This window comes from Entelurus aequoreus, linkage group LG24 (assembly GCF_033978785.1).
Source record: "Entelurus aequoreus isolate RoL-2023_Sb linkage group LG24, RoL_Eaeq_v1.1, whole genome shotgun sequence".
In the NCBI taxonomy this organism is placed as follows: Eukaryota; Metazoa; Chordata; class Actinopteri; order Syngnathiformes; family Syngnathidae; genus Entelurus; species Entelurus aequoreus.
In genome coordinates this window covers 13,513,972-13,528,786 of record NC_084754.1, presented here as the reverse complement: position 1 = coordinate 13,528,786, position 14,815 = coordinate 13,513,972, and the positions used below count along the sequence as shown (strand labels likewise).

The 14,815-nt window shown below is 37.6% G+C and overlaps 1 protein-coding gene across 1 annotated transcript; it reads left to right on the top strand.

The window, feature by feature from the left end:
- Window positions 1-14,535, top strand: mapk12a (mitogen-activated protein kinase 12a). Its single transcript, XM_062036062.1, has 12 exons — window positions 1-534; window positions 5,371-5,500; window positions 5,590-5,648; window positions 5,728-5,839; window positions 5,921-5,950; window positions 6,084-6,131; window positions 10,047-10,161; window positions 11,411-11,482; window positions 11,639-11,718; window positions 11,876-11,954; window positions 12,367-12,540; window positions 13,727-14,535. The coding sequence occupies exons 1-12, from the start codon at window positions 416-418 to the stop codon at window positions 13,792-13,794; spliced, it is 1,086 nt and encodes a 361-aa protein (XP_061892046.1). The 5' UTR covers window positions 1-415; the 3' UTR covers window positions 13,795-14,535.
- The last annotated feature ends 280 nt before the right edge of the window (window positions 14,536-14,815 follow it).

Genomic DNA, 14,815 nt, shown 5'->3' with positions numbered 1-14,815 from the left:
TTTTTCCTTCGAAATGCAATATAAGTTCAACTGTACAAGGTCTGTGGTGACGTTATGTTTTATCACGTGGCACTGAGCTAGTTTAAATCGGGTATGTACGTCACTTTTCCGCAAAATATGATCGTGGTTACGTTTCTGGTACGATCATTTGTCATTTCCCATCTGGCAACGCAACGAACTAGTCCCCTACGTGTCACGTTACACATTCCAGGTGTCTCACCTTTGCTAGCAGCCACCGTTCAAACATACAGGAGGAGTCGGGACGGGAGTGGTTTGGTCGACTTTAGGGTGCGTCCTGCCTCACACACACATCCCCACCAAGGCGCAACGAAGGCTGGAACCATGGACGTGTAGCTTTCTAACAAGACTGAACCTCGAAAGAAGAAGAAATTAATTTTTTTAATCGCAAACAAACATGACCAACCGTGTAAGACCGGGCTATTATCGTCGGGAAATCAACAAAACATTATGGGAAGTACCAGACAGGTACCGCGAACTGAAGCAGGTGGGGACGGGAGCTTACGGCACTGTGTGGTGAGTAAAATGTAAACAAAAGTGGTCAAAATCGATCAAAAAAAAGTCAATTTAAAGGTTTTTATGTGGAGTGCCATGCTAACAAAGGGTCGTAGGGAGGGACAGATGGCGCTATACATTCAGCCTGGCAACCCAATTGTGTCGTGTTTTAAAAAAGGACACCTTGTATATCTTCACACAATTATATGTGTATATATATATATATATATATATATATATATATATATATATATATATACATTTTGTCACACATACACAATGTAAAATGGTTTCGTTCAATTCTATTGGTGTCTTCCTAGAACTATACGTTGATTCTAGCAGATTTGTTGTCAATCATTTACCCCAGTGGGCGGGGCTTAGTCAGACAATAACAAACAAGTCTCACAAAATTAGTATATCTTGTTTGTTGTATATTATACGTCATTTCTGTCTCATGAATATACACATACATGAAATAATGGAGATTTTTTTTGAAAATCACATTTTTTCCAAGCTCAGTTGACCAGTTCTCAAACTTTTTTTCACCAAGCACCACCTCAGAAAAGATGTGGCTCTCCAACTACCACGATAATGACCAATATTAAAATACAGTAGCATAGTAGGTCTAAGTATTCATTTGGCCACAGTAATATTGGATACAGTTTGAGCCAGGGGTCCCCAAACTACGGCCAGCCAGCGTCCAAAATCCGTCCCGCGGGAAGTCCCAAGTTTAAAAAAAAAAAGTATATATATTTTAAATAATTAAAAAAAAAATTTTAATCTGTCCTTTCTGATCCATTTTCTACCGCTTGTTACTTTCGGTGTATCCTAGCCGCTCAGGCAAATAGTATTGTATAAAAAAGCATTTTCCCATCGATAATGTGAAATCGCGTGATGTCACATTATCGATGGGAAAATGCAAGTGCAATATATATATATATATATATATATATATATATATATATATATATATATATATATATATATATATATATATATATATATATATATATTCATTCATTCACTAATTGACTGAAAGAGGGCGCACTTGCATTTTATATATATATATATATATATATATATATATATATATATATATATATATTTGGCCACCGGCCTAATTGTTTTAAACCAATGCGGCCCCCCCGAGTCAAAAAGTTTGGGGACCCCTGGTTTGAACAGTAACACTGTGTTTGAATATTTAATTGAGTGATTCTTTGGTGTATCACTAGATTGAGATGGACAATGTCATATTACTATTAGTTGATATTATTATTGTAGGCTGCATCATACGTACAGATGTTTCTAATATGTTGTCTTAGAAGCTCTCAGAGGCACAACTACAACCATAATATTCAACAATTTCTTAAATAAATACCTTATAACCAGTGATGTACGTTGCAACAAATTCACTCGCAAATGCGCCTAAAAATAGACCCTGTGACTTAAAAAATACTACAACTGTTGCTCATGTGCGAAAAGGGATTTCAACCTTTTTGTCGCATCTTGCGCCTAAAATAAATCCATCCAAATTTGTACTAATGTAAACATTTTCGCCCATCTCTGTAGCATGTTTGAAATAAATTTAAACTATAACCAAATGATAGATCACTTGCGCTGAGCGCTGTGTGTATCCTCCCACACCACCCCACCTGTGACATGCACAGAGGGGAGCAGGACTGCTCCTCCTCGCTCACACACTCATTGTTCAACATTGATGCAACTAGATCTTAGTTGAAGGAACTGGTCAGTAAAAGACAATGTTTTTTTTCACCACCACTTGACACAAACGCACTTGGCGCTAGTAACTGTGAGGGTCGGAGGGAATATTGAACAAACTTGCTATTCAAACAATATGCTGTTTGTTGACAAGAACATACAGCCATGGAAGCACATTCGATCCTTTTATTAAGCAGAGGTAACACGAAGCAGTGAAAGATTCAAAAGAGCTGCCGACAAACTACAGCCGCTAGCCTACTAAGCTAACAAACACAGCTCAAACTCAGACTCCTGAGTGGCTCGCTGACGTCACATGTCACTAGGCAACATGCACTGCCTTTTAAAAGGCACAAGCACACACTGAAACTCATCTTAACTGCATTTATGCCAGATATTTGAAGGTTTTTTTAAGTAACACATTAGTTTCTGTAGTAATTAATTACATTTATTTAAGAGTAATTTAATTAGTAATTCAAAGTTTCAATCAATCAATCAAAGTTTATTTATATAGCCCTTAATCACAAGTGTCTCAAAGGGCTGCACAAGCCACAACAACATCCTCGGCTCAGATCCCACATCAGGGCAAGAAAAAACTCTGAGAAACCTTGGAGGGGACCGCAGAAACCCCACCGGGCGACCGGTGCAATGGACGTCAAGTGGATCTAGTTAATAGTGTGAGAGTCCAGTCCATAGTGGGGCTAGCAGGGGATCATCTTGAGTGGAGACAGGTCAGCAGCGCAGACGTCCCCAACTGATGCACAGATGAGTGGTCCACCCCGGGTCCCGACTTTGAACAGCGAGCGAATCATCCGTGGTCACCTGATAACCTCTCCACATAGGAGAGGGGGGCAGAGCAGAAAAGAGACGGCAGATCAACTGGTCTAAAAGGGGGGGTCTATTTAAAGGCTAGAGTATACAAATTAGTTTTAAGATGGGACTTAAATGCTTCTACTGAGGTGGCATCTCTACTCAGTGGCCTAGTGGTTAGAGTGTCCGCCCTGAGATCCGTAGGTTGTGAGTTCCAACCCCGGCCGAGTCATACCAAAGACTATAAAAATGGGACCCATTACCTCCCTGCTTGGCACTCAGCATCAAGGGTTGGAATTGGGGGTTAAATCACCAAAAATGATTCCTGGGCGTGGCACCGCTGCTGCCCACTGCTCCCCTCACCTCCCAGGGGGTGAACAAGGGGATGGGTCAAATGCAGAGGACAAATTTCGCCACACCTAGTGTGTGTGTGACAATCATTGGTACTTTAACTTAACTTAACTTAACTTAACTTAACTTAACTTAACTACCGGGAGGGCATTCCAGAGTACTGGAACCCGAATAGAAAACGCTCTATAGCCCGCAGACTTTTTTGGGGCTCTGGGAATCGCTAATAAGCCGGAGTTCTTAGAACGCAGATTTCTGGCCGGAACATGTGGTACAATACAATCAGCAAGATCGGATGGAGCGTCTAGCTCCATCCTATCCTATCTCTCGGTTTAGTATTTTATACGTAAGTAGTAAAACTTTAAAGTCGCATCTTAAGTGCACAGGAAGCCAGTGCAGGTGAGCCAGTATAGGCGTAATATGATCAAACTTTTTTGTCCGTATTTCCGGACTATAAGCCGCTACTTTTTCCCCTCGTTCTGGTCCCTGCGGCTTATACAAGGGTGCGGCTTATTTACGGCCTGTTCTTCTCCGACACCGACGAAGAGGATTTCGGTGGTTTTAGTACGCAGGAGGAAGACGATGACACAATGATTAAAGACTGACTTTTCATATACCGGTAGGCTGGTTATTTTGATAACGTACAGGCGAGCACTTTGTATTACTTTGCACCGTTGTATTATTTGTACTCTGCACGAATGCTGTTCGCCATGTCAAAGATGTGAAAGTTTGATTGAATGATTGAAAGATTTATTGTTAATAAATGGGACGCTTTGCGTTCCCAAACAGTCATCTCTGTCCCGACAATCCCCTCCGTGGTAGCAGGAACCCCTATATACTACGCTAATTACACATCAAAACCCTGCGGCTTATAGTCGGGTGCGGCTTATATATGGAGGAATCTGTATTTTCCCCTAAATTTAGCTGGTGCGGCTTATAGTCAGGTGCGGCTTATAGTCCGGAAATTACGGTAGTCAGGAGGAGATGCCTCGTTAAGGGAAAAATTCAATTACATTTTTGTAAAGTAACGAGTAACTATAATTAATTACTTTTTTAAAGGTTTTTTTTTTTCAGAACAAAGCCTGTCACACAGCATAATGAAGCAGTTGACAGGTTGGTGTTCCTGGCTAAAATCGTTGTTTGTATGTTCTGTAATAATGTTTATTGTTAAAGGTCAATTATATGTTGTGAAATTAATAACTCTCAGAAGTAACCATGATTGTATTTAAGCAGATTTCTTGCAGTGGATCCAATTTGATAAATGTCCTTAATGTTGTCTGCTATTTAATAATTTATATTTCATCTACAGTATTTATTTTTCATGTATTTCTATTATTTAATATATTGATTTAATGTTGTCAAACAATTATTTATTATTATTATTTATTAATCACACATACATTTTGATTAATTGCAATTAATCACAGTAACTAGTTAAGTAATTTATGTTTAAAAAAGACCCCAGTATTCAGAATTACATACGGGAACATTTTTTAAATCTTTATTTGAATGCACATCATTTATTTTATCAAAACTCTGTATTACAGTGTTTTGTCTAAACTCCCGTCTGGCTGCATTTTGATGCGGAATTTGCCAGGAAGCACAACAGTTAGTCTCCTCACTCATCTTTTCATTGATGTATGCTTTGACCTGATCACCGACCGTTTAATAACTCACGTGATTAACTGTGCGATTAATCTGCGTTTCTACATGATGTGATCATTTTTGTGATTAATCCCATGCGTTAAATATGGCCACCCTACTTGATTTTACACTTGTTTTTAATTCTTTCTTTTTTTCATCACGAAATAGCTTTGGCTATCTGTTACCTCCTTGCCTATAAACACATTATATTTGGACTGTCTGAATGCCTATGTTTATTACTCCATTAAACACATTGATACTTCTTCAAAGTTGTTGTGTTTGTACAAATCTTTTTTTTTCTTTAAAGAAGTAAAGCTGTGATGCATTTTCTCCTCGCAGCTCAGCAGTGGACTTCAGAACCAGAATCAAAGTGGCCATCAAGAAACTATATCGACCTTTCCAGTCGGATCTGTTTGCCAAACGAGCCTACCGGGAGCTCAGGCTCCTCAAACACATGAAACATGAAAATGTAAGAAGGACAATTCCCTTTTCTATTGTACTATTTTAAAATATAACACGCTTATACATAATGATGCTGTATGTGTTTCTCTGTTGCAGGTGATTGGTCTATTAGATGTGTTTACTGCAGACCTCTCTTTGGACAAGTTTAACGATTTGTAGGTGTAAATAATGCTGCTTGTGTGTATGGTAAGTTGCTGTTCAGTTCATACTCAAAATGCACCCTTTACCCTCAAGTTATCTGGTGATGCCGTACATGGGAACAGACCTGGGCAAGCTGATGAAGCTGCAGAGGCTGTCTGAAGAAAAAATCCAGTATTTAGTCTATCAGATTCTCAAAGGGCTAAAGGTGAATAAGTGTCATTGTACCTCTTGTTGTATGCCTGTAATTGTTGTTCTTCATATCTTCTTTTATCTTCTTTTATTACAGTATATTCATTCTGCTGGCATCATTCACAGGGTAAGTTGCATTTAGTTGCCCTGAATGTTATCTAATCCACACATGTCCTATCCCAACAGCCACTTCTTAACGCTGATTCAACTTGTTTGCTTCAGTGCCTTACTTAAATTCACACGCATGTGAACTTTTGCAGGACCTCAAACCAGGAAACCTAGCCATTAACCAAGACTGTGAGCTCAAGGTACAGTCACACACACTTCCTGTCTCATAACCCAAACACAAGCAATGTTGTAGTAAAACTCAAAACAAAAACAAACATGTTAAAGGCCTACTGAAATGTTTTTTTTTTTATTTAAACGGGGATAGCAGATCCATTCTATGTGTCATACTTGATCATTTCGCGATTTTGCCATATTTTTGCTGAAAGGATTTAGTATAGAACAACGACGATAAAGTTCGCAACTTTTGGTCTTTGATTAAAAAAAAGCCTTACCCCTACCGGAAGTAGCGTGACGTCACCGGAGGAAGGGCTGCTCACATTTCCCCATTGTTTACACCAGCAGCGAGAGCGATTCGGACCGAGAAAGCGACGATTACCCCATTAAGAATGGACAAATAAAGCTGCTCTGCTCTGCTCATTAATTTGAGCGAGGATGAAAGATTCGTGGATGAGGAACGTGAAAGTGAAGGACTAGCGTGCAGTGCAGGACGTGTCTTTTTTCGCTCTAACCGTAACTTAGGTACAAGGGTTCATTGGATTCCACACTCTCTCCTTTTTCTATTGTGGATCACGGATTTGTATTTTAAACCACCTCGGATACTATATCCTCTTGAAAATGAGAATCGAGAACGCGAAATGGACATTCACAGTGACTTTTATCTCCACGACAATACATCGGTGAAGCACTTTAGCTACTGAGCTAACGTGATAGCATCGGGCTTAACTGCATATAGAAACAAAACAAATACGCCCCTGACTGGAAGGATAGACAAAAGATCAACAATACTACCAAACTCTGGACATGTAACTACACGGTTAATGCTTTCCAGCTTGGCGAAGCTTAGCAATGCTGTTGCTAACGACACCATTGGAGCTAACTTAGCTACAAAACCTCGACAGAGCTATGCTAAAAACATTAGCTCTGCACCTACGCCAGCTCTCATCTGCTCATCACGACCCGTGCTCACCTGCGTTCAAGCGATCGACGGTACGACGAAAGACTTCACCCGATCACCGATGCGGTCGGCGGCCCGGAGACGGAGGAAGTTAAGGTGAGGTCGTTCGGCTAGCGCGTCTGCTATCCTCAAAGTCCTCCTGGTTGTGTTGCTGTAGTCCGCCGCTAATACACCTATCCTACCTACAACTTTCTTCTTTGCAGTCTCCATTGTTCATTAAAGAAATTGCAAAAGATTCACCAACACAGATGTCCAGAATACTGTGGAATTTTGAGATGAAAACAGAGCTTTTTGTATTGGATTCAATGGGCTCCGAATATTTCCGCTTCAACAGTTGACGTCACGTGCAAACGTCATCATATCGAAACGTTTTCAGCCGGAAGTTTGCCGGGAAATTTAAAATTGCACTTTATAAGTTAACCCGGCCGTATTGGCATGTGTTGCAATGTTAAGATTTCTTCATTGATATATAAACTATCAGACTGCGTGGTCGGCAGTAGTGGGTTTCAGTAGGCCTTTAAAGCTACATTTACTTGTAGGGATGATACTCGAAACCGGTTTTCCCGGTTGTTCGATAAGAAAAGAACCGAGTCCTCGGACTCGAATCCCTTTTTGAGAACCGTTACCTGTTATCGAGACCACTATAGTAAAGAAAAAGAGTTGGTTCTTTATTCGAATCCCTCGGAACGACTCCCGTCCCGACCAGAAATGCCCCGTGGGACATCACAAGAAATGACGTCACGTTGCTCAGTCATTAGGCGCAGATACCGAAAGCAGGAAAAACAATGGACCGCGCTCCAAGGTGTAATAAAGTTCAAAACAAAAGGCATAATCCAATGAATAACTTTACTGAGAGATTTGAGCAGGGTACAAACACATGACGAACACTTTTACGACCAACCGGAAACATAGCAACCAGGCTAGCAACGCACCTCCTTTATGGGAGCTGTCGCAACGTTCTTAAAGCAACCGCAGCACATACATATATATACAACATATATGACATGATCTCCCTTTTTTAACTTTTGTTTTTCTTTCCTTGTAAACAAAACAAAATCACACTGTATATGTGTTGTCTGTCTAATTATAAATAATGCAGACGAGGCGTGTTGGCTGAGTTCTTGACGTTTACTTTCACAGCGTGCTCAGAACCTCATTCTTAGCTGCCGGTGACGTCATGCAACAACACTTTTCGGGGCTACCGCGCATGCTCGTCACTCCCGTTGCATGCTGGGTAGTGTAGTTGTTATATTCCCTAGCTCATAAAATCACATCTTTCCCCCTATAAAGAAATAATGTTAACTCAATAAAGTGTATTTCTTTTTTGTAGCTTTAACTTTTCATTTTTTAGCATTGTAACCACATTTGCAAACAACTTTTGTCTTCATAGAATTTTCTTTCAATAAAGAAATAAAAGTGCAAAAATGTCAAAGCATCATAACAAACATAACTAGCCTATATAAATCAACCATTTATAAATACACATTAGTAGGCTAAATTAACCTCTTCAACATATCATAACAAACAGTTATGTCAAATAGCAGCAAAAGTGCACTTTTTGGAGAGCTGTATTATTTTCAGTTTTGTGCCCAAGGGACTGATTTTATTTAACACTATATTATTATTTATACACCTATAGTGATCACAGAGACAGGTTGTTTTTGTGTTACTGTATATATTTGTTTTTCTGAAAAATCCCACTTAATATACTTTGGGTAACAACAGTCAATATATATATATATATATATATATATATATATATATATATATATATATATATATATATATATATATATATATATATATATATATATTTTTTTTTTTAGGGGGGTAACACTCAATATTTATTTATTCATTAGATTGAATTTTTTTCTTATATAATAAAAGTGAGCTTTTGTTCAACCAAATATTGTGTGTTTTTTTTCCATATACAACAACCTATCTGGATTCGATAAGAGAATCGATAAGGAATCGGTTCGATAAGAGGATTCGATAATAGGCTCGAACTCGATAATTTCTTATCAAACATCATCCCTATTTACTTGTCAGTGACCTTTTTCCATTATAGCCACAAACATAAATATGCACCTCCACTTTGATAGTAATTCACAGAGCAGGCAGCCTTTCTGAACAATGTAAAATAAATTAGGTGACTATTTTTATTTGATGTATTTATTGTGTATAGACCAACAATACTATTATTCATGTTCATGTTACTATTCAAGCCATTCATCTTACTATTGACATCACTAGGGGTGTTCCGATGCACCTTTGTCTCTTCCGATACGGATATTGGAGCCTAGAGTATTGGCTTATACCGATACAATATCAGCACAAATCATCCATCCATCCATCTTCCTCCGCTTATCCGAGGTCTGGTCGCAGGGGTAGCAGCCTAAGCTGCGAAGCCCAGACTTCCCTCTCCCCAGCCTCTTCGTCCATCTCCTCCAGGGGGATCCCAGGCCATCCGGGGGAGACATAGTCTTTCCAGCGTGTCCTGGGTCTTCCCCGTGGCCTCCTACCGGTCGGACGTGCTTATAGCCTATCATGTTTACCTGTTGTAAATTACTTGACTAAAATACAAGAAAAGACCAAGTTTGTGTGCTTATTGAAGGGCATTTAGATGTTAACTGGCTGTCTAGCTTTGTACAAGTAAACACACTGCAGGAAAGTCTGTATTGCAGCTTATATCAAAGCCAGCCAATATATTTTTTGCTGATATTGGACCGATATCATTGCCATTTTATATTAACAATCAAGCTAAACTATAAATAATTGCTGAAAAATGGGTAGGATAAAATAAGCTTGGCTTCCTTGTACTGGCTTTCAGACATGTTAAAAGCATTTATTCTAACTTAAAGCGTGTTTGAAATAAATTAAACAATTACCAACATGACTGGGTGGATTTTTTTATCGCTGACAAAATGTATCCTGATGTCACGATGACCTTGTTGTGATTTACTTTGTCCTGTCCTGTCAGATATTGGACTTTGGTTTGGCCCGGCAGGCAGACAGTGAGATGACCGGGTACGTGGTGACTCGGTGGTACCGAGCACCAGAGGTCATCTTGAGCTGGATGCACTACACCCAGACTGGTAATAGATATCTTGTTGTCAAGAAAAACCCTGTTTTTGTCATACATATATATGTGCAAACTCAAGACTGCCAGATAGTTGACAAAAAAAATGTGAAACCTTCAGTTAACAGGCGTGAACTTGTAAGTAAGTGAAGAGAGTATTTGGCAAGTAAATTCTTGTCAGGACAGCTACTGTATGTTCTCAAAGCATTTGCATTGCTGCATTTTGTGATCCACTGATTCTACAGCATTTTTGGGAGTCAACTATTTATATCTGCGCTGTAGCAAGTCCATTAATCAAGTAAAATTTACTTGTAAGACAAAAAACAGTGCACATCTTTGTTGTACTTTTTGGTGTAATTGCACATCAAAAAAAGTATAGATAATACGTATATCATATATATATTTTTTCACATCGCAACATTTACCACATTTTATTTATCTAACAAGCGTGAAATGTTTTAAATTAATAGCATGGAATACAGTGTTGCCTATGTCTAATAATTGAGTTGATAAAACGCAGGAAACCGTAAACAATGAAAATACTATATTTGGAATTTAGTATTTAACTTATTAACTTATTTTTCCTCAGTAGTTATTGGGCATGAATTTAGTAACTTTTTGTAAAAGATTAAGACTTTTATAGACTTACACAATAATATTTATAGTTTTCTTTTTTTGTGGGTCTAATTTTGGTTTCTAACTAGATTGCGTGCAAATAATTTGTACCTTTTTGTTTTGTAAACAATATTATTTTCTATGGCTATTATGTGATCCTATACCTGCTATACAATACTTGCTGTTGGTTTATTTGGCAATTATGAATGTGTGTATTCCATTTTGCCTTAATGTTGTACATGTATCAAAGTATTGTGACATTTTACATCCCAGGAAGAATAGCAGCAGCTATTGGGGATCTTATTAAACAAACATACAATCATAATCCAGTGTATAGTACATAATATAATACCATTTGTCCTGCAAAAATTATGGAATGCACACATTGGAATTGTATGTTGCGATTAGTATTAATGTCCGTATTGTATTAATATTATTATAATAAACATTGGGTATTATGCATTAACAAATGTATAGTTGTGGGGAAAAAAATGCTCTTTATGTTTTAGCACCCTGCAACATTAGTTTGCCTGGGTGAAAATGTTCCCTTGTAATATTTAGTATTGTCCACTAGAGTGCGCTGTTACCTATCTATTGAATGAAGTGTGAACTAGCTGTCAACGATGACGTCTTTTGTGCTTCTTCCTCAGTGGATATTTGGTCAGTAGGCTGCATCATGGCAGAGATGCTTCAAGGAAAACCTCTTTTTAAAGGCAATGACCGTATCCTTTTATTATTTCACACACTTTGTCGTTCATTGTTCATCCTCAACATGTGCATTATTGTGTTATACAGGGTGATTTAAACTATTGTTTTCATTCAGGCTGTAGTTTTGAAATATATCCATCATTTTTGACCCCTTGACCTCTTCTTATTAGACCTTGATCAGCTGACTGAGATCATGAAAATCACAGGCACGCCCTCTCAGGAATTTGTAGCAAAACTGCAATCGGAAGATGTGAGTTATTTCATAGCACGATTGGTGCCCGTTTTTTGCAGGAATTCTGTTACATTTTATGTTGAAGGCTTTACTAAAAATGGATCGTTATCTTCCTATGTGCATATCTATTTTGACTTTTCTTTGAATTTAAATATGTGGATTTTTTATTTTTAAGGCCAAAAGCTACATCAAAAGTCTTCAAAAAGTACAAAAAAAAGACCTTCAGAAGGTGTTTTCTACTGCCAAACCACAAGGTGTGTACTTTTCAATCTGATCTTTTTCTCACCTTCTTTTGTTTTATTTTACTGCACGTTATAGTCTGTCAGGGTGCTTTCCGCTACTATTTGCTAATTTTTTGTTTAATTGTTTCCAACCCTTTCTGTCGTCACTGCATAAACGGTCTAATCTTTTCTTCTACCGTCCACAAATGTTGACATTTAATAAACACAGGAAGTAAACAAACTAATGACAAAATATAAACACATGCCATTTGTCAGTAATCGACATAGAGAAGGGATTGGATTAAATTGGCTCTGCTTTGTCCTATTCCTTTTTGGACAAATTGAATTGTGCGTGTTTATGTAACCGTGTGATGTTCCTTAACGTGGAAAAGCATCTCTATAACCATTACTATTCATTGATTTCCTTCCCCTTGTTTTCTTTTAGCTGTGTCTGTGCTGGAGCGCATGTTATTACTGGATCCGGAAAGCAGAGTGACGGCGGCAGACGCCCTCTTGCTGTCGTACTTTACCGAGTTTCGAGAACCTGAGGAGGAGACAGAGGCTCAGCTGTATGATCACTCCCAGGACAACACAGACTTGCCTTTGGAACAGTGGAAACGTAAGGACGCCAGTAGGGTTGTGTGACATAGACGATATACTTTTGCTAAATTTGACCACCAATAGAGTGTTTAATACTATTGTCGTATTGTGATTATGCATGTTGATGACACATTCTAGTTGTGTCCTGCAAATTTGACAGTGACAAGCGAATTAGGGTGTGCTCAGCGCAATGTAGCTAATGTCCCTCCCCAGTGCAGCTTCTAAATTAATAATCCTCGCATCCATATTGGCAAATAAACTAAGTTTCTTACAAGTACCATTATCATTGGAGTGCTACAGGACAAATAATAGCGGAACATGCTACACTGCACACAGTAGGAGGATACAAAAAGCATAGTTAACTGCTAAGCTAAAGCTTTTGAATGTAAACAGGTGGGTAGAGCAGTACAAATATTGACAGTAACGATACCAAGTATAGTATCCGTATATGGTCGGTAATACAATGATTAGATGTAATTTTTTTCCTGTCACAAAATAATTTTTTTAATTGTTTTTATTTACAACTTCAGGAAATAAGAGCCAATAGTAGTTTTTGCTTTTGTTAGTTATTTTTCCCTATTGATTTAGTTTTTGTTTTATAAAAGGAAATATATTTAATTGAAATTGTTACAACGCTATCCTGTGTTTTTGTCAGATTACAGTTGTGATCAAAAATGTAATAATTTTAATGAGCCTGAAAATGTTTAACTATGAACTTGGTATTACCAATATTGTCCCAGTAACTATTTGGTGTTTGATCAATATCCAAATTTGTAGTATCGACCAAAACTAATGTAAAGTATCTAACAGAAGAATTACGTGATTTTTACATTTCAACAGAAGTGTAGATGAAAGCATGTTACAACAGAAAGTAACCAGGTATTAACAGTAAATTAACAAGTAGATTAATAATAGTTTTGAGAAAATAATCACACTGGAAATTATGCAATATGTTACCGCATACGTTGTCAGCAAATTAGGAGGCTTTGTAACCTATTTTGAAATGGCTCTGTTATCATTTATCCGCCAAACATTATATGGTGATGTAAATCGTTATCGCAAGAGGCTGCAATATATATATTGCGATATAGATTTTAGGCCACATCACACATCTGTAGAAGAATGCATGATCAGTACAAATGGGACAATACTACAAATATGAACCTTAGTTTTGTGTATTGAATTGTTCTCTATGTTGTTTTTAGGTCACACTTTCACAGAGATCTTAACCTTCAAACCTGTTGTGCCAGAATCCAAGGAAACTTCTTTGTAGGACAGAAAGTGTCCGCATCATCAGGTCAGGTCGGCAATGTGCTGTCTTTTTGACTTACCAGCAGGCTTGGTTTGCCTTATTAACACACGTTGGGCCTGCACAGCTCTTTTCACTGCACACAACTATGGTACCTCAATCACATGAAAATTCTAGGATCACAATTTGGTTGACTGTTGTTCACTTAGTACAATCAAATTACTGTTTTTTTTACAGTGGTACGCATAAAATATGTCTTCAAAATAAGTACATTTGTTATGTGTCTGTGTGGAAAATTGTGCTCATATCAATTTTTCTTGGTCGTTTCTATAGTAACAGATGTAAATGTGTCGTTCTAGTTTCTAATTATAGGATTTATTTCCTGCTAAATATCTGCATTGGTTTTGTGGTACCGTCTTTCTTAACAGAAGATTTTTGTGGGACATTAATCTGGACACTTTTTATATGTCTCGTTCCATCTTTCATAACGTTGTCCAATATGTTTTCACTTCACTTTTTCATAAAAATATTGTTTACACTCATTTGTCAAACTAGCCAGGCGTCTCGTTGCCAAGCAAAACTTAAAAAAAAAAAAAAAGTTTTTATCATGCACACTTAAGTTTTGGTCTTGCATTCTGAAATAATATTCATAGTTTGTTATGCTACAACAATACAAACTAACTAATAAGTACTAACATGCTAAAACAAGTCGCAGTGGCATGTAAATTAGCATGAAGGAATGTGCGGTTTGTTAATAAAAGAAATACAACACTTGTGTGCTCGGCTGTTTTGTTTTTGATGTCATTATTTGTCACGTTGTGATTTTGTGACATGTTTATTCAACATGACCTTTAAAATGTTTTTTAAAAAATAACATGGAATTTAAAATTCTCAAGTGATTCAGCCTGTTTTCTGAAAAAAATACACTTCTAAAGTTGCACAAAATGTCAAATGTTGAGCGACAATCATGTTTTTTAAATTCAATATAACTTCATTAATCCCCTAGGAATGAAGGTTCCAATAAAAGCAACAACATATTCAGTGT